The following is a 20,809-nucleotide window of genomic DNA, read 5'->3' on the forward strand; positions in this document are numbered from 1 at the left end:
AGAAATCTTGAACAGTGATGGGCCAAAGTCTTGGATGAAGGTCTTGTCCTTCTGGACAAGAACTGTGCCAGCTCTTGCCCCCTGCTTGCAGGATCTCAACCATGCCTGGCTATAGAAGTAGAGTCACCACTAAGCAGTATGCAGGCCTTTCCTTTACTTGAACTGGCAAACCAGGGGTAAGGACAATTGCTGGATGTGACCTCTTAAACTCCCAGAAGACACCAGAAAGTTCCAAGGATAAAAGGAATAAATGGAATGGCGTTGGCCCAGGTCAAGAAACATGCAGACCACTTTTTTTCTGAGTGCATATTTGTGCAGGTGAGGGTTATCTTTTTGCTTATCATTTCCTGGACACAGAGCGAGGTGTGAGCTCTGCCAGAAGGGCTCACACCTGCAGCAGCTCTGGGTTGATGCTGGAGGCCGTGTGTCACCTCCCAGCATCTGAAGCAGCCTGTCCTGGCTTCATGCCCACCCCATGCTGTCACAATGACCTTGCTTCCTTATCACATCCCTTGAAACCTGCCCCATGCTTGCCCTTGGACTTCATGTGGTTTCCTCCAGGCCCTCTGCTCCTCAGTGGCCCGATTCATTTCAGCAGTAGGACCACGGCTCCTGAGCTGGGCCAAGCTCCTCTGGCCCTCCATCTCCTTCATTCCCAGCTGCGTCCCCTCTGTGCAGCCTCTTGTCCCTTGGCTGCCCTGCATCCCCACGAGTGGTCTCCGTATGTCACCACAGACACTCGGTAACCACATCATGGACCAGATACCGACACACAAAGGACAGCAACAACCTCGCGTTCATTCAGTTTCAATATACTTTATTTATTTTGCTCTGGCAAAATGCTCAGAGCACATGTCACCGCTCATGCCCTGAATAAACATTGGTTGTGCAAGAACTTGCAAAATGTGACGTGAGTTATAAAACCAAATTGCAGCCCCTGACAGTGGCGTTGTGCCTCATTTCCTACCACCTTTTTTTTTTTTTTTTTTCTCTTTCTGACCTGTCAGAGCTTTCCTTGCTCTAGCTTCTAATTTCCCCAGGAGCACAGTGCGGTAACTTACTTCCACTAGAGCTGATCAAACAAGGAACAGAAAATAATGATGCTGGCTATTAAGATACCACCATGATCAGCTGGGGAAAGAAAAATAACCGCTTTTTTTTTTTTTTTTTCCTGAGATGAAAGCAACGCAGAGCTTATGTGGAGGAGGGGACATGTTCAACCGCAGGCAGGGCAGGGAACTGCTGTTGGAAGTTGGGAAACCCGTTCTGCCCTCCACTTGGAGGAGGGACCGGGCCAGTTCCTTTTATCCTTGTCACTTATCCTTGCTTCCACTTCCAACGCTTTTCCCCCATCTTGGGTTGCTCCGGGAACAGCCCGGCCCCGCGGCGCGCCCCATTTTGTGGTGCGGCAGCAGCAGGCCCGGGGGCTGCTTCGAGCAGCCCCGAGCCCCGTGAAGAAGCGATCCAGGCACCCCGCCGACGAGCGGGGAAGACGAGACCCCGCAGCGGGGCCACCCTCAGCGGACAGCGGCCCCCCGGCAGCCCGGGCTCCCCCCCAGCAGGCCCGGCCCTTGCGAACAACGGCGGCGCCGCCCCCTGCGCCTGCGCTCCAGGCTCAGCGCCGGGGCCGCTGCTGCGTCGTGCCCGGAGCCCACGGCCCGGCCCGGCCCGGCCGCAGGTGGGGCCGGGGGGAGCCGCGGGGCAGCGGCGGGGCCTGCGGGGGGAGCCGGGCCGAGGGCGGCGGCGGGGCCCTGAGGGGTCGGGCCGGGGCGGGGCGGGGGGGGGGCGCGTTTGGCGGCGGGGCCGGGCTGGCCCAGCTCGGGCGGGGGTCGCCGTGGTCCTCGCCCGCTGGGGACCTCGGTGTGTTTGTGCAAATAGCTCTATGTGTGCGTGTGGGGGTCCCTGGGGGGGAATGCGAGGGCGTCGGCAGCGTCCTGAGTTGTTTGTTAATTTGGGGAGCGCCAGCCTTCCCGGGCAGGTGGGGGGAGGTGTGTTTGTGAAGAGCAGGTTCGGGTCGCACATCGCGGGACCTTTCTGCCCCAGCGGGGCAGGTTTGGGACTGCCAGGTCAGGGCTGTGCCTGCCTCCTGCCGCTGTTTTGGAGCAGCCCGCCGCGCCGGTGGTCAGCCACAGCTGGCAGCCGGCAGGAGGTTGCCGGGCCTAAAAGCCGTGTGTTATTTTCAGAAATGAAGTAGGTCTTTAATCTCAAGTTTATATATGTGCAAAGAAGTAAGAATGGCACCCCAGCTGTTTGTTTGGAAAAGTATGGCAGTTTAGTTAAAGTCTACAAATTTTTCCCCAAGTTCATAAACAAAAAGTGGTTTTCATAAGTTTCGCGTGTGACTCAGGATGTGGTTGTTTTCTATTCTTAGCACATTATTTGGGTTTTGTTTCATTGTGTTCTGTCGTACCGGAGTGACAGAGCACTCTGAAGGGAGCAGCCTTAAACAAAACTGCCTTATCGCAACGTTTTCTTACAACATTTTCTTTCTCCCTAACAAACTGAATTCAAGGAAACTCTAGATGAGTTCAGGGAGCCTGGAGCATGAATATCAGTTACAAGTGAGAGGCTGGGGCAAAGCACAGCTGTAAAGAAAGTTGGGCTTGAGGTTGTGGTGTTGAGATGGAGGCTCTCAGGTACGAAGACGTTGTCAGAACTACTGCTATTCAGCACGGAAGCACTGGGTGAAAGACCAAGGTGTTTTTAAGCATTGGTCAGCTGTAGCAGTGGTGAAGGAACATGCTGGAGGAACACATTTCTTTGGGAAGTTATCATCTGTTTTCTCATTTGTAAGCTGGGGCACATGTCTTCTAAGTTTCTGATGGTAGGAAAACACTATGAAATTCTAATTATTGAAACTCAAGTACACTTGACATTGGGGGATACATCTGCACTACGCTTTTAATTCAAATCAAGGGTGTGAAATGAATTTGCAGTTATCCTCACTTGCTGCACTTTGGTTCACATCACAGTGTGATCAGAAAGTGTCTGAACACTTCATTTTGGAAGAAGCTAAAACTGGAAGATGTGCTTCAGTTGGACGTGGGTGTTCAGTCTCAGCTAGAGGTGGGATGAAATAAAACCCGCAAAATCAAGCATAGTGTGGATGTTGGATCCTCAATAACTATTTAATTCTGGAGTTGCTTTTATTGCTCTGTATTTACTTTTACTGTTGATGTAGCCTGAGTCTACCAGCAGTAGAGCAGGTAAATTGAGTGTGGTTGTAATGCAACAGGGCTAGGGACTGATCCCAAAGCTTTCAGACCTGTCAATGTGATGGCTGTAGCCTAAGCTGCAAGACTTGAGTTCTGTAGCTTAAAGGCTGTAGGTAAGCTACAGGGACAACAGTAAGCAAAAACCATGCGTGGAATAAATTTCAACTGCTTTTTCAGGAAACTTTTCTTCAATAGCTTCAATTTTCAATTCAGTAATTTCCATTATTGAATGACACCCAAACTGGAATGTTTCAAAATTGCTGTAGCAACATGAGTAGAAGTAGTTTTCCTTCCCATAAGGGTTTTATTACTTAAATGAATAAAATAACACTGTGTGTTTGCTGAAACAGTAACTGGGACTTGCCAGCAATAGTTGAATTATGTTTTCCCTCCTACATTTGCTTTGCCTTTGTGGCATTAAGATGAATACATGTTGTGCTTGTGTTACCATCGGCATATTTCAGATCTTCCTGTTTTCTCTGGAGTGGTTGGTTTAAAATATTCTGGCTTGCATTGGTTCCTTAATCTTCCTCCTCATGCTTCCTTTCTTGGTGGACGAGTGTGATCATTACTAGCAACCTCACTTAAACATTCCATTTACAGTAGGAAAACTGCATGAGTTTTGCATACTCATTCTCAAATCCCCCTGTTCCCTGAGAAGCTAGCGAATTGTGTGGTTAGGGCCTCTATGGTGGGTAACTAGAAGGTGTTATGGGGTTAAGCTGAACAACTGATTGCCAAGGCTGGACAGATCTTTTTCTTCTTTTTAACTTTGAATTGTTCCACACCTGTTGCAAACTAGGAAGGCTGCCACTTGTATCACTTCCTTGTGGCTTTTGGTTTTCAGTGTTTCATGGTTGTTTCGGTGGCTTTGCTGAAAAGCTATGCTCATGAGGAAAATGTAACATTTGCAGAGATAACAAAAACGGTTTTGTGACTAATATTTTTAACAAGTTTTTATAAACGCTACCTGTTGCCTGCATTTACATTTAAGTAGCTCTCGTTTTTTCCTAGCTTTTACTGTGAAACAATCCTCTTTTGGGTTAAAAAGAATCATCACTTTAAACACCTCAAGTTCCGTATTTCTAATTTGGAAATTACTGGCTGATCCTGTGGTCTCAAAACAAGTTCAGTCCAAAAAACTTAGTAGAATTGGGCCCGTAGCGTGTGCAGAATCCACTGAACATCGTGAACTTGGTTTCTAGAGCACGTTAAGTCCCGAATATTTTATGCAGAGGTCAATGTATTCTGTGCCAGTTTGTCCAGCGCTACTCGAGTGTTGCAACCTGTTGGCAGCAGCTGTGTTGTTCTGCCTTGGAAGCCTCTCGTCAGTCCTCCTTTAACCTGTGCGTGTCAGAGGGCCTGAACAGGTCTCTCTTGCAGTTCAGATTCGTAGTTGGGGACTGACTCCAGCTTGATTGGGCCTTTATGCTTTGCAAATCTTAAGGTACCTGACTAATGACCGTAGACTTACAGCTGCTTGATGTGGAGGAATAAATTGCAAGCCATATTTGAATTGTTCTCTGTGGAAAAACTTTCTTCTGCCTTTTATTTTAGACATGGGAAAATCTCTTTCTCATCTACCGATGCATACGTGTAAGGAGGATGGCTACGATGGAGGTACAGTGTCGGATAATATGAGGAATGGGTTAGTTCACTCAGAGCTGCACAACGAGGATGGCAGATGTGGGGACGTGTCGCAGTTTCCCTACGTGGAATTCACAGGAAGGGACAGTGTCACTTGTCCTACCTGCCAGGGAACGGGAAGGATTCCACGAGGTAAGCTTTCTTTGTTTTGTTTTGTGTTTTTTTTTTTTAAACCCCTAAATTTACCTCAGAAATACGTGCAGTGGTAACTGTTATAAGCCCTAGCACATAATTCTCCTAGTGAAGATATTTTAAAATTGTTTTTACATTTTAGCACTAAGCATTTGATTGTTATTGCACTGTATGAATGAAATGGATATTTAATCAACATTGACTGTTACCTGATAGCTCTTCTCTGTCTTTGCAATCCAGCGTGCCTTGCTTCTCAGTTTTAAAGTCACGTGTAAGCCTAGTTCTTGCAGGTGGAAGTTGCAAACCTTCTACTTTTGAGACATTTTAATACATCCTTTTTAACTACCAGTTTTGAACCATTTGAAGCAATATGCAACTTCACAAAAATAGCTGCAAAAGTAGGCAATGTTTAAATATCCCTAGGCATGGGGAGTGAAAGAGTGCAGGCCTGTGTAAATGAAAGTTGTTCGCATATTTTGACTTAGAGCTTTTTTTAAAAGAAAAATAAAAACCACAAAATTTGTAAGGAGCACTGTCCCCTTACCCCTCCCTTGCTTCCTGGTTGTATTGGCATTAGGGAGGCAGGCCGATGGAAGTAAGAGCTTCATAACTCTTAGAGTTTTAAAATAACAAGCACCGCTTCTGAAAACAGGTGGGTGAGTGTGCATAGGGAGGTGCAGTTAATAGTACTCAGCTCTCCTTATTAGATCATGCTGTGGACATTGATTATGGTTGGACGAGAATCACTTGTTTACATAAAGCTATATATTGAATACCAAATTCCAGAAATGTTTGTTTGAAAAATACAATTCTGAAACATCACGTGCTTCTGCAGAATGACAGTATGTCTGGGATGTCCCTTGTCTTTCTGTTGCTGAAAAAGAATACTTTGAAAGTATCACACATGGATTAAAGTATACACATGGATTTTAAGCAAAAATGCTGAGATGTCAGGGTTTTCAGCATTTAAGCAAACGGTTTGACAGATAAACCCTGTACATGCCAAACGTCATCCAGAGCTGTAACTTACATTAAGCCACTTTTTCAGGTTATTTGGAAAAGCCATGTCTGTAGGGGGGTGGTGTGCAAGGTACTGATTTTTTTTTTTTCTAAGGGTATGGGGAAAATTGAAAACTTGGTGTGTACCAGTGAGAAAGTGTATGTACGATTTTTTAATTATTCCTAAGTAGTTAATAATAAAAATAATGTTTGGGGTTTTTGAGGGGAGAGGGGGAAATTAAGGGTTGACTGGATGGCTGCATGACTAGCAGGGAAGACCACAACATGTGCTATGATGTCTAAACTGTATAATAACCATAGGAAATTGCATTTTGGTGCTTGGACAGCTTTAGGTTTTCAGTATAATGTAGTTGAGATGAAACTATGTTTTAAATTGGTAGGGCTTTTTCTGAGGTTAATGTTACATACTAGTACATGCTCAGCATGCTTTGCGCAGCTTAGCAATTCAACTTGGATTCACTTCAGCATGATCGATTGGCTAAGCGATAGCACTGACCAAATTCGGCATTTGACTTAAAATGCAAACCAGACTTGCTCTTGAGGCTTCTGTGTTGTTGTGTGGGTGAATCTCAATTCCAACTGCTTGTATAGCAAATCGAAAAAGATACAAAGACAGGTGTAGTCCGTGTATTTTCAGTAGCTTCTTGGTGTTTACACTCTTTGTTTCTGCCATTAAGATATCCGCCTCCTAAAAACACTGGCTGGTGGGGTGTCTTGTTGCTTGGAGAAATTCCAGTGGGCGCTTCTTCGGCTTCCAGGTTACTGCAGTTCAGTCCCGTGAGAAACAGTTGCATGTACCAGTGATTGCCAGAATGCAGCCTGGGCACAGCTCGTGTTGCAAAAGTCACCCAAATCCATTTGTGCATGTGTTTTTAAACAAACCTGACTCCCTGACTTCCTGAGGAGGAGATGCACAACGCCTTCTGGATCAGTTCTGACTGCCTGAGCTTCTTTCTGAATGTTGAATATTACTGGAATTTCAATGTTCATCTTTATTATTTGATGCTGTAAAGTTGTGAAGGCCACTCTTTATTTGAAGTAACTTCAAAAGTAATTATTCTTTGTGTTTAAGTTCTGAAAGGGTGTTTTTATTTCTAGGGCAGGAAAACCAGCTGGTAGCATTAATTCCATACAGTGATCAGAGACTGAGGCCAAGAAGAACGTAAGTTGATATTTGTGATATGTGAATCTACAGTTATTTCTTCTCTTCTAGTTAAAATTGCTCAATTTAAATGAGATAGTGTTAAGAGGTTTCAAGCAAAATCACTGGAATGTTTTCTTGCATTCAGTATTGAAGGAACCCTGCTTATGAGTAATATGAACCTTTACCTCTAACTCTTGGAGGGTTATTTATTAAGGTGTGCACGCTCCCATCATGCTGTGTCTTATAAAGTTAGTAATACTGCATGGTCACTTCGTGTAGGTAATTATCTAACTATCTACAGTAATTATGCAACCACTTATCAAGCTTTATAGCATCTTAATTGATCTAAGAAGATACACCTTCACTATTAAAGTTTAAATTAGAGTAAAGGGATTAATTTCTTTGGGCTACTGCTACAAAATAAATCACCTAGAAATTCACTTGAAAAGCTCTGAGCTGCTAGCAGAATAAATAAACTTATCACTGTGATATAGCATATTTTTAAAATATGTATATTTTTCTAGGATCTACTCAAAGGTTTAAGTACATTGTTAAGTAATTATTCTCACATGCATTTTCTAAATTTTTGGATGTTTCTGTGGTAAACAGAAATGAGTGAGAGGAAGAAAAATACAACTTCACAAAATGCTATCTTAGATATCCCGGATCATAGATTTGATGTAATAGTAATCCAAATTTGAGAAATACTCCCCTAATGTTCTGATTTTGAGAAAACCGCAGCTGCCATAGAACCTTTTATTTGTATACCTTTGTTACCGAAACTCCTTTCCCTCTTTTATGTTAGGTTAACTGCAGATTTGCAGTTCCTTAGCAGGGATCTAAACAAGTTCCTAACACTTTCCCAGAAAGTCTTCTATGACAAAGAATCCCATGTAAGGCATAAGCTTTATTCTTGTTTCTGGGTGTGTTGTGGTACAAGCACAATATACTGAAGAATCCCGCACAATGTCAAAAGTTCTACTGTAAGTTAATTTTAAAGACTTAAAGTGCTTATTTCTTAAAGCATGTGAATATTTTCCTCTTCCATTTACTACTTTAAATGGTGAATGTTGGGATAACCATGTGTTTTGGAACTTGTTTTCTGATATATATATATATATATATATGTGTATACAAGAGTGTGATCTCTATTTGTGACATAGACATGAAGTGCAGCACAGTCCTTCTTCCCCCTGAAACTAATGGAAGCTGGAAATAGGCTGAGTTGGTTATATTAACCAGTCATGCTTCTTATCACTTAAGTGAGAAGAGTGGTGCATTATTTTCTTTTAATATGCTTCAGCTCTGAAATGTCTTTTTTTTTTTTTTTTTTTTTAATCTCCAGAAAACTCTACGTGACTGCTTCTGTTATTGTATGTCTACTTCTTTCTGGGCTGGCTGTATTCTTCTTGTTTCCTCGCTCAATTGACGTTGAATACATTGGTGTGAAGTCAGTGTATGTCACTTATGAAGAGGGTAGACGTATAATATATTTAAATATTACGGTAAGACTGTCTATCTGTTTGGGTGTTTGTAATATATGCAACAGGAGAAGCTACTGCAGCAGTTTATTATATGTAGGAATTGTGGGCTAACTGGTGAGCTTAGTGTCTTAGGAAATACCAGCAGATACAAAAAGCAGTTCGAAAAATGTAGCTGGACTTGCTGTGGCTGGTTCCTGTAGCTAGAGTTGTAGGCTACTATTGGATCTTCCCTTTTCATGGAAAAGGTGACTTTGGAATGCTTTACATTGTTTGGGGAATATGAGTGAAATGTAGAGCGTGTAGTGCATGCAGGAATGTTATTGAATACCTGCTTAGCATAAAACTTCAAGGAGTTCTTTCCACATGCCTCTTGATTATTTTTTGGTAATGCAGTGAATACAGGATTGCCAAAAGACTTGTGGAGTTCCTTATGAGCGTCTTTAAATGAAATAAAGTAGTAATGGGAGGAAAGAGTCCTGGAATAGTTAAATTTCATGGAAGGAATAACTGAGGATAGGAAGAAATGGTCAGTATTTCTAGTGGAGAGTGGTCACAAATGGTGTTGTGCAGAATTTGGTGCTGCTCAGTATATTCAAACACCCCTGAAAAAGGGGTTGAGTGGTGGTTCCCCTCCATCTCACCCCAAGAAAATCCCCAAAGGCAGGAAAGTATACTTGCATAATTTCAGGTATTTTTGTCTCAAACACAAATTAAAAAATGTATGTTCATCTAGATACACAGAATGGTTAGTTCTTAAAGGCTTTTGTTGTTTGTTTTTTTTTTCTTTCCTCCAGAACACACTAAATATAACGAACAACAACTATTACTCTGTTGAAGTAGCAAACATCACAGCCCAAGTTCAGTTTTCAAAAACAGTTATTGGCAAAGCACGGCTAAACAACATCACCAACATCGGTCCTCTGGATATGAAGCAGGTAAATGGGAAAGGCTTTTGAAGTTGAATGTATGTTAATCTTCATATTTAAATCTGCTCAGTTGTTTTTTGTTGCCTTTTTTTTAGATTGACTATATGGTGCCCACGGTCATACAGGATGAAATGAGCTACATGTTGTAAGTGTACCAGCCTCTAAATACTTGCCTGTGTCTTGATAAAAAATAATTAAGGTGCTTTTGAAAAAACAGCTGAAATATATTTGCAGAGATGGTGTGGCATTCTTTGTATGAGTTTAACAGTACTGCAAAATACTTAAACCATATTCCTTTCAGTGGTTTCATATAGTGGCTTGCTGTACCTGGCTCTCAGCACTTTGAGTGGTGTCTGTATTCCCAACGGTTTAGGCTTTGGCAATAGCTAGGAACAGCTACTTTAGGGTGTGGAAGTGCATATGTGTTTCTTTGATACATTCCCTAATAAGTTTCCAGTAAATTTTTGTGGAGGTAGAGGAAGTTAGCCTCTAATTTGTATGGAATTAAATACTAGCTTATATTTTTGCTCTTCAGACCATGTGTATACAGTCATAACCAGTGTTTACAGCATATACTTAAAGTCTCAGCTGTTTTGTTCATAGCTTCAGAAAGTTTATTTGACCAAGGGCTCAGTATATTTTGGTAACAAAACCAAGCGTTAATTCTCTTATGCTCAAATTAACTCTTTCTGTTCACTCTGAACTCTTAACGCTTGAGACTTCAGGTCTGTGTGCAGTTCGAGTGGATGGCATCCCCTTTGGTGTGAGAGAGAGCCTTACAGCTTCAAGGACTTTGAATAAGTTGAGACAGGTGTGAAATAGCAAATTGGCCACTAACTTCAAATAAGTAGTGTTGTACTTCTGTCACCACTTAAAGGCATATAAGTTAGCTTTGTGTAAACAGTGAATCCCATGAATCTACTCACCCTCTGGATACCTGAAGAATAAATATGGCTTTCATAGAACTTGTGCTGATACTTACCAAGTTGTGTTTTTTGACTCCTGGTACAATGATGCATTGAAACTTTTTCCATGGTCTGTATTGTTGCCTCAGCTTCAGTAATGCTGTGAGAGTCTGTTGCCAACAATTGCTGAAACTTAATTTCAAGCTAGTCCTTAGATAAACCTGGGTGACTTTGGATGTGTGGAGAGATGTGGACAGGCAACAACTGTTGTGCGTGTGATCTGAACTAAATGGATTTCAGGCCATTCTGCAGCTTGACAGCTGCAACCTCAGCAATAGTGTGGAACAATGCTGTGCTTGCTGCTTCAGCTTAGAGGTGAATCAGGCTGTCTTGGAGTGGAAGCAGAGAAGCTACTGTGTGTCTGTGCCTGTAATCCGTAATGTGGGCTTTGCTTCCTTCAGGACAGCAGGTGTTTGTGAATGTTGCTGGAAAAGCAGACTAATACGTAACCTGCACACATAAGAAAATGCTGCTTGCTTCAGTGAAGTGGTGCTAAACATAGACTGTAACTGGTAATAAAGACCCGTAAAAGCAGGGAAGTTTGGGTCAGCTAAGGATCTAAGTACTCGTACAGGCTGATACAGTGAGGTCCTAGTACATGTCAGTAGCAGTCATTAGCTAAGTTGTGATGTGTTTATAATGCATTAAGAGCCACATGCACAATGGTTTTAGTTGTTTATTTTTTCCAGATTTTCTGCATGGTAAACACTTGGTCTTAGTTAATTGTCACCAGGTCTGGGAGGTTATTGTTGATGAGCTTCGGCTCTTTCTCTGTACTGCAAGTCTCAAAAGCCTGGATTCCCTGTTCAGAACAACCCAGGGCACAGCCAGTGAGCCTCCTTAGTTTAAGCACCAAGCCAGTGTAGTTTCAGCAGATCTTAGCAGGGTTTTGTATTTGTTATTTTTCTTTTCTTTTTTTTTTTCTTCCCCTGATTCTAATATTAAACTTACCAGGAAAGGCCTGGGATAATCTTTGTACAACCTGCAATACTCTCTGTATTACAGTGAATCACAATATTGTAGGCATTTTGATGTTTCTCCATCTAGTCAGTTTAGATCTTGGGTTAGGCATAACTAAAGAGTTACTTTGATTCTAGAGAGCAGGCTTCCTGTAAAATCAGCTTAGGTCAAGTAACCTTTGAGATACTGAAGTGTTATCTGGATTCAGCAGACCTGTGTGATGAAATCATCGTCCTACAGGGTATTTCCACCTGTTTATTTGGAGAAGGTTGGATTTATGCAGTTTACCTTCAATGTACTTTCCTAGCTACCGTTTTGTGCTGTGTAGTTTTGTGGTGGTAGTGTGTGTGTTTTGTTTTTTGTTTTATTTTTTTTAAAAAGGCTTTTTTCCAAATAATCAGGGCTTAAAAAGCAGTAGGTTGGTATTATACCTCTCTGCTTGCTTGCCAATAAAATAGTGCTTGGATACAAGATGGCTTTATATTACAGAATCATAGAATAGAATCATAGAATCATTAAGGTTGGAAAAGACCTCCAAGATCATCTGGTCCAGCCATCCTCCTACTACCAATGTCACCCACTAAACCATGTCCATAAGCACCACGTCCAACGTTTCCTTAAACACCCAAGGGACTCCATCACCTCCCCAGGCAACCAGTTCCAATGCCTGACTGCTCTTTCTGAGAAGAGATGTCTCCCAGTTTCCAACCTGAAAATTTCCAGGGACCTTTTGCATGTGAGGCGAACATGATAACCATTATGTTACAGGTTGTCTGTATTTTGGATTAGAAAACTACATTAACTGAGAATATCTGGCAGTATGGTCCAGCTAAATCCTGTTTCAAGCCTAGCAGTAAAAAAAAAAAAAAAAAGTCAAAATATTTCTGTCATTTCTGGAGATACCAATATAAAACAACTTCTAATAAAAGAACTGTTCAGTTTGTATTTTCATATAATCTGTATCACCTGTGTTTGTTCATTGTTTCATATTTCATTCTATATTTATTTGTGCTGGGGAAAAGAATGACAATTGCAAGTAAATATTGTGAGTGGCTGTCATACAATCTTGTTGCATTGATCGCATGCCTTTCATTCCTGAGCTGATAAATCTGTGATTAAGAGCAACTCATTGCTCTGTGGATGAGGGGAGGGAGGGGTAGTCGCTTATGTAGCGCACTGTATAACAGGTATGTAGGTGTCTCTCAGAAAATGTAAGTCTGTAAGTTTGTCTCACAAGAAAACAATAATTGATTTTGCAATCTCTGGGGACTGGTTAAAGGTCATTTTGCGTAATACAGAAGTGAATCGGTGCAAAAATACCGGGGCTTTCCTAAGTTCTTGATATTTCTGGAGCAAGCATACTAAGGCTTCTTGATAGAAATTGCTGATCTTACACAGCAGGATGCTGAAGCTAGCATAACTGTGATCTTTTGTGGTAAATTTTCCTTTCTATAGTTAAATTTGATAACTCAAAGTGAAATCACAGCAAATTATGCCTACATGCCCTTATAGTAGAATTCTTCACCAGTGAAGGCGTGTTGTGATGTAGTTCTTGAGATTAACTTCTGAAAGATGGAACAAGTGTTGTTTCACGGGATGTTTTTGTTGGGAATTGTTACATGTAAGCAAGCGTGTGTGTATATGCTTTATGTGAAAGCAAGTCTGTATATAAATAGACTTGGACTGAGTATACACTCCTAGGCAGTTGTTTTTCAACAAGTGTTTTGGTTGCTATTATTAGCAACTCTGCAGGCTGTAAATATACAGGTAGCAGAATTTCCGGATGAAGCAACAATTCTTGCCTTTTAGATAACTGTCTAGAAAAGTTGATGCAAATCTAATAGCTCTCTTTCTTTTTTTTTGCAGTGACTTCTGTACTTTAGCATCTATCAAAGTGCATAACATAGTAGTGATGATGCAGTAAGTATGGAAACTTCCTTTTTGTCGGAAACAACCTTAGAAGCCACGTAGTCCTCATTGAAATAATACTCAGAAGCATTTAATTGTGGTGTTTGTATCTTAGATAAAATGAAATCAACTTACTTTCTAGTGTAGTAGCCTCATAGTTCTTGAAACTGAGCTGCGTAAAGACGTTTTCTTTTGACAAATTCTGGTAAAGTAATGATACTTGAATAGTTCCAACTATTATTACTGTATCTGCTCTGCAGTTGGGCTGTGGCCATGGAGCAACTAAGGTCTCAAATATTTTGAAATGAACTTATGTGTATCAGCTGCTGTTCAAAAAGTGCTGAGAACCTTATGACCTTGAGGCAGTCACACGCTTTTGTGTGACTTTTGTGTGACTCTGTCAGAGTCCACTTTTTGTGTCAGATTGCATAAATAGCAGCCTGGCTTTTTGGGGGTGGACGGATGGTATGTAAACCAACCATTGCGTAGCTTCTGTAATCATTTCTGTTCCCCTTCCAAAACACAGTATTAATGAGTAAACCTTGGCTTTATAATCTTTAGGAAAAAAAAAAAGTCTTTGCTCAGCGGACCAAATTTTTCCCATGGGAATAATCTGTAGGTAGTGTAAACTGGTATTGATTTTTTTATTGTTATTTTATTTAAAACTTTGTTCTTACTGTTATGTATTTTGTCCTAAAACTAGCTCCTTAAAAACCCTAGTAACTTAAAAACACTGGTTTTTCGCGTAGGGAACTTCAAAGCCTCTTACAATGTCTCTTCTGTTTTGTGTTTTCAAGAGTGACAGTGACAACCTCTTACTTCGGCCACTCTGAGCAAATATCCCAAGAGAGATACCAGTATGTGGACTGTGGAGGAAACACAACCTACCAGCTGGGCCAGTCAGAATATTTAAATGTACTTCAGCCTCCACAGTAAAAGCACCTGTTAGTTAGTGTGGAATGACTGCTCTTGATGCTTGCAGAGATCCTTTAAATAGGACTGGTACTAAGTAAAGGTGAGAGTATGTGCATGTAACGCATAGCGAACCTGGTGGCCTGTTCACTTGAAATGCAAGGAGGGAAAAGGTGCAAAATGTATATAGATGCACTTGTTAAATGTTGTGTTTTCCCCTTCTGTTTGCTTTCTGTTACTGTAAACACTTCTGTCAAGTTGTGTGGTTGGATGGGGAGGGGAAATTACAAATTCTTGAACTGAATTGGGACCTTTCCTTACAGTGTGGTACATCAACTTAGAGTAACCGTGTGTGTTTCTGTCTGTTTAGGTGAAATGTGTCACTAATGAGCATTTTAGAAAAATTGGTACTCATAAATTTTAAGTTTATACTTTAGTTCTTGATATTTGACTCTTGAAATTTACAGTATAACTACTTAAGTAACAAGATTGCTTTGAGGTATCTGAGTGTGAAACTAGTATTAGTGGCAATAGTTCTTTGTTTTGGGATTCTACTTTTCATTTGCTATACTTGATTAGAGGTGACATGCAGTCTGTGAAAGCCAGGAAAGCACTCATGGATGACGCTATACTTGAAAGTGCAACTTCTAGAATCTGGCATCTTTTCTTTCATATTTTCCCCCTGCTACCTCTGTGATGTTATAAGGAGAATGTATGTTGTTATGTTTAAAGTAAGGTTAAAAAAAAAAAATCCCCCAGAATCACTACTGACAAAGGAAAAATTCAAAACTGTGGAAAATGAAGGGGTAAGACTTTGGCAGTGTCATTCCCATTTGTTCTTTTGATTAAACTTTTGAGTACAGCTATTAAAATCAAAATTGTGTAGTTAGGAACTAAGTGGGAAGCTGTTTGAATATGGGTTTGGGCAGCTTGATGTAAATTTTCGGCATTTTTATTGTTTTAATGTACCGTGTACTAAGCTACTTGTCAGTGTTCATACGTTGGGGTATGCGTATTTTGTGCACAGACTCACTCAGTAAGCAATGCAGTAGTTACCTGAATCTCCTGAGCGCTCACAGTTCACAATGGTTATGTAAGTGAGGATAAAGCAACTCCTTCTGTAAGAATAAATGATGATGTAATCATGAGACTGACGTATAACAAAACTATTAAAAAATAATTTCATTGTTAGTTTGCACAATGAGAATTTCCAGGGCTTTCACCAAACACGGTGATTCTAAATTTGAGGTTCAAAGTTGCTTGCCTTCTGAAGGCTGACCATTTGAATGGTTAGGGGCAAAACTTTTTAAATTAACTAGATCAGGATTGTTTTATTTCAGTATTAAATAAGGTGCAGCTGTAAGAAAGTACTATTGAGACCGTTGCATTGTAATAAATTCTAATTTTTTTAAAATAGGTGTTGCGGTTTTTATGCTGCCTATCTCCTGGAAATAAGCTAATTAAAATGAACTAGTAATAAACACTATGGAAAAAGGCTGCTGAGTAACTTCTTGTAACTAATGATGTTTTATGCTTCAGTAATTCAGTAAAGTTATGTGTCTGTTGTCTTTCATCAGCATTCTTTAGGTGTACCTAATTAGGGGTAGAGGTGCTGGGAAACATATCAATTGAGTGAGACTGATTTAAAAGAAAATGAGTAACTGTACAAAAAAAATATAAAATCCTCTGAATGCTCTGAGCACTCATCCACAATGTCTTTAAAAAATGTATCTGTATTGGAACATACACTATCAGTTTCCTATAATTTTTGATTGATGAAGATGTTGGCTTAGGAGAGCTTTGCTGAAATAATTGATGACTTAGTTATGTTCTGAATTTTTTTCTTGTATCTGGGCACTTTAAACATTCTTTATTACAGCTTATGATCATAAGGCAAACTAATTCACAACTGGCTCTCCTAATCTTCCTAGAGCATAGATGAGGTTCTGTCTTGTGTCTGATAAAACGTGCCAAAGCTGGTCTGGTAGTCTGAAAATATAGAGCTGATAACTCAAGACCAGGATAGTGGGGATCTGGCTAGAAGCTGGGAAGTAACATCTACTATGTTGTCTGTCATAGAAAGATTCATTTTTATTGGAGCACGGGGAAAATTCTGTTTTAAACCATGTCAGATCTGAAGTCAACCAGTAAGTGATATGATTTTTTTCCTCTATTCGCAAGTATTTAAGGCTCAGGATTGTTGTTTGTTTTTGTTTTCATTTTTAAGTAGAAAGAACAAGAGAAGAACTCTAGGCAGATAAGTTTTGTACCAGTTTAAACCAGTTCAAAGGATAATAGATAATCTAAAATAACTGGAATGGCACAGTGATATAGTTATTTGGTCACACCAGTGAATGCTACTTGAACATGTGTGTGTTTAGGGATTTTACACTTGTATGTGGTGTTTTGAGACTCCAACTGACATTTGAAAGACTGGCAGACATACCGAGCAAAATGCATACTTAAGTCTGTGGATCTTCCATTGCATAACATGCTTGGTGTTGGCTACTTTAAAATCAAGAATGATGAGTGGAATTATTCTTTCTGTGTATGTGGGGGAAAAATAAAGCTTTTTTTTTTTTCTTACATCTCTTTATCACCTGGGTTATCTAATGGATGTAAACTTTAACACCATTAATTTGTGGTGGGCTTACTGAATAACTAACAGCTCTTACCTAAAAAATAGAGGCAATATAGTAAAAATCCTACTGATGAATCCTCAAATTAAGTTAGTTACAGGAGAATCAAAGGCTTACAATTCTGTGCGTGTTAGTTTGTGCTTGCAAAACATGTCAGCGTGTTATTAACCAAACAAAGCAAGAGTTTGAACTTGACTACTAATTTTAATATAACATCTCTTCAGATAAGCTGATGTGGCATCTGAGTATTCAACTTAGACTTGATTTCTGTGGCTAAGCGTGGAAATACTATGCAAAGGGAGCAAGGGAAGGCAATATTAAATTGCATAACTTTGCAAACAAACAATAAGAGTACATGCAAATGAGAGGCCTATAATAATTTTGTATTTATTTATCTCGGTTATGTTTTGTTTGCTTGTTTTATTAAACAAAGGCAAGCCTTTTGGTTCACTGTAGACCAATGAGTACAAAGTATAAATTCTTTTGAGAAGGTGAGCTTGAAGAGCCATTGTCTTTTCTGGTTTGTTTTCCCTGTGTGTAAGATGCTTTCTGATGGATTTTTTTCCCCTGAAGTGATGAATATTTCATTTGTAAATTCCTCTTAATCTTAAAATACTATCAAATACATATATAGTAGCATTGCATTATTATATTTTAAGGGATTTATTTCTGGTATAATTCCTTTCACTTGAGCTCTTCAAAGCAATTCCTGAAGCAAACGCTGTTGCACTTCAAAATGGAAGCTTTTAGTTATCTGTTGAAACGGTGGTACAGGTGTTGTACTGCAATGGCACAATCAACAAAACAATGTATTCTGGATACAATAACTACATAAATAAAATGTCAAAATTGTAACAAGGTAAATTAATATGAAACACTTAAATGAGTAAAAAATGTTAGCTATTTGGCCACTCCGCCCTGGAGAACGAAGTTATTTAACATTTTAAATATGATGCTTTAAAAATGAATGAATGGAGCCACCAAATGAACTCGAAGATCCAACCATCAAATACCATTTGGAGAGATTAAAAGGGAAACCTTCCTCCTAAGAGGCGTAGTACCTTGTGCTTATTCTTGAATTCCTGATGTAGGAAAGAGCCTGTAGAAGCTCATTCCTAATTTGTTTACCCATCTTGGTATTTAGGGGCCAATTGTTTGCTTCTTAATCTTATGTGAAGGCAAGCATAAGAATCTTTTCCTGTGTGGTATGGCTTTGAAGTTCTTAATGCACTTTTGGTTCTTGCATGACCTTGATATTAATGTTGTGGTATATTTTGCAGCGTTATGCTGACAGACTTAAGTACGTGCTTTCTTTGACTTTGTTTCAGATTGTCCCTGAAGTTCTGCAAATGAGTTAATTTCTTCATAGTAGTACATTGCAAACAATACTATGGGCTTTTTTAGTGTGTGCTGTGTAAAGCTAACAATGTAAGTACTCAACCTCTGAGTGCTTGGGTTGAACTTTTAGGGTCTTTAGCCATCTGACTGAAACGTTGTACCCTCATGATGGGAAGGATGGTGCTTGAAGCAGTAGGAGAGGGCTTTCCAAATTCAGAAAATTAGTGTTATTTCTTATTCATCATTTAAGACTTCCTTTTGGGGGGGTGGGTGGAATGTTGGGTTTAGTTGTGGTTTTGCTTCTTTCCCCTCCTCTCTTTCCCCAGTCTGTAGTGGGATATCCGTCTGTTACCAGGCAGTATCTTATAAAATGGGTGAGTTGTTTCAGAGTCAGGCACCTACGTGAATCTTAATGTCAGTGGGACTGGACAGCTAGTTAAGAGATGACCAAGGCTAGCAGTAATACCTCTGAGAACTCAATTTTTCCATTGCTTCTCATAAAATGCCAAAACCCAGCAGTGCTTCCAGGCTTATTATTACTTCTGAAAGCGAAGAATAAATAATATGAGTGCAGCCAATGCACTTCAGTAATGGACTACTGCCACCAGCAGAATGTTTGCAAGTGTTAGCCCTGATCATGCCAAAAATCTCGATTATTTTGGTGACTTTGTACAGGAGGAGGGGAAAAAAAAAAAGGAAAGAAAAACCCAAGCCAAAACCCAACTAAAAACATGTTGGAAACAATCATTTGGATATGTCAAAAACATGTTTTGTCTACTTGAGAAGCCACCTTCCTTTTTGACCTTTAGGTGGGGTTTCTGGTAATGAAGGGGTAGATTGCAGTGCTTCCCTTATAGCTTTTGGCATGGAAACCTGATTTTCTGCCTGTGGGTTGGCCTGTTGGGCAGGGACTGTTCTCCAGAAGGAATCTGTCCAGTTAAAGTCCTGCAGCATAGCGTGAGACTGTCATAAGGGTCTTGCAACATGGGTGAGTGTTTTGTTTGGATACTGAACCTGCTTTTCCTTTGTGTCAGTAGGGATGTTTAATGCCAGACATGCAAGCAGATTAGGGTGCCTAAATATTTTGAGTCTGACCATGAGTGATTTAGTCCTTTTTTGTTTTAAGGAAGCAAACGTAACCACTGTTAACATCCACTGTACAGAGTGTGCATATAATAGCTTGAGATATGTATAGAAATACTAATGAGTGATAACTATTTTTGTAACTTAAGAATTGTAAACTGTTGTTCTTGTAACTGTGTAGCAAACGATCTATCAACTTCAGCATGATAAATAAACACTAAGGGATATTTGGAATGACTTGGACACAAGCTATCTTAATGCAAGTTAACTGGGACAATGGATCTTATTCTTTAGAGGTTCAAAATCTGGATTTAACTTCATTATGGATATTTTGTTCTAGACGGGATTGTTTGAGTTGAAGAATGCTATTAAATTTTCTATTAAAAAAAGCTTGAGTCACGTATCTTTTTTTAAACTGACTTGGTAATATTTTTCTCTTTTCCTTCTTCATCTCCCTATAACTTTTCCCACAAGTGTTCATGAAGTTTCAAAGGTATCATTTCAATTTTTGTAACTGTTGGCATTCTGTGGCGTAACAAATCTGCAATCTACCTTTTTTGATGCTATTTTTTGTTGTGTTAAGTGTATAATAAACTGGAGTATCTTAAAGCAAAGCACCACATGTGAATGAATTACTGTTGTATGACTTTGGACTGCTAAAGTGTCTGGCTCAAAACCCTAGGCTGCTGTGGTGCTGGTTGACTCCAGCAGGCAGATAAGCCCTTCAGCCTGGTTGCTTGTTGACTTCCACTGCTCCCCACAGAGGTGAAGGAGAGAATCAGAAAGCTCATGGGATGAGATAAAGACAGTTTAATAGGTGATGCAAATCTGTGTGTGGAAGCAAACCAAAGTAAGGAATTTATTTCCTGTCAGTAGGCAGATGTTAACATAGGGAAGACATGCACCATAACCTCAGTTGTCCCCCTTCCTTCCCCTTTTACTGAGCTTTTATTGCTGAGTGGGACCTTGTAAGGTATGGAATATCCCTTTGGTCAGTGGGGATCAGCTCTCCTGGCTTTGTGCACTCAGCTTCTTTCCCCTTCCCAGTCTACTTGCTGTAGGGGATGGGGGGGAAGGAGGTGGTGAGATGAAAAAGGAAACCTCAGTGCTGTGTAAGCATTAGCCAAGACTTTTGTGTTGATAACATATCAGTGTTATTAGCACTCTTAGCCACAAACCCAAAACATAACAGCCCTTATGGTGCTAGGAAGAAAATTAACTCCATCCTAGCCAGATTCAGTACCCCTATTTACAATGTTATTTTAAGAACCACCATTGTCTAAAAGCTTTAACCTTTAACAGCTGGTAACAAAGAACATGTCTGTATTTGAAGCATTCATAGCATGTTCTGATGTTACGGGTAATATGTTACAGATATTTTGGAACACTTCAGTGGTTTTCGTTTTTAAATTTGCTCCTCAAGAAGCTTATTTATT

The 20,809-nt window shown here is 40.2% G+C and overlaps 1 protein-coding gene across 1 annotated transcript; it reads left to right on the forward strand.

Moving 5' to 3' along the window:
* Positions 1-1,304: 1,304 nt before the first annotated feature.
* Positions 1,305-19,990, forward strand: TMEM106B (transmembrane protein 106B). Its single transcript, XM_048075412.2, has 8 exons — positions 1,305-1,678; positions 4,773-4,994; positions 7,113-7,176; positions 8,504-8,663; positions 9,437-9,577; positions 9,664-9,713; positions 13,360-13,413; positions 14,199-19,990. The coding sequence occupies exons 2-8, from the start codon at positions 4,775-4,777 to the stop codon at positions 14,335-14,337; spliced, it is 828 nt and encodes a 275-aa protein (XP_047931369.1). The 5' UTR covers positions 1,305-1,678; positions 4,773-4,774; the 3' UTR covers positions 14,338-19,990.
* The last annotated feature ends 819 nt before the right edge of the window (positions 19,991-20,809 follow it).

This window comes from Anser cygnoides, chromosome 2 (genome assembly GCF_040182565.1).
Source record: "Anser cygnoides isolate HZ-2024a breed goose chromosome 2, Taihu_goose_T2T_genome, whole genome shotgun sequence".
Lineage (NCBI taxonomy): Eukaryota > Metazoa > Chordata > Aves > Anseriformes > Anatidae > Anser > Anser cygnoides.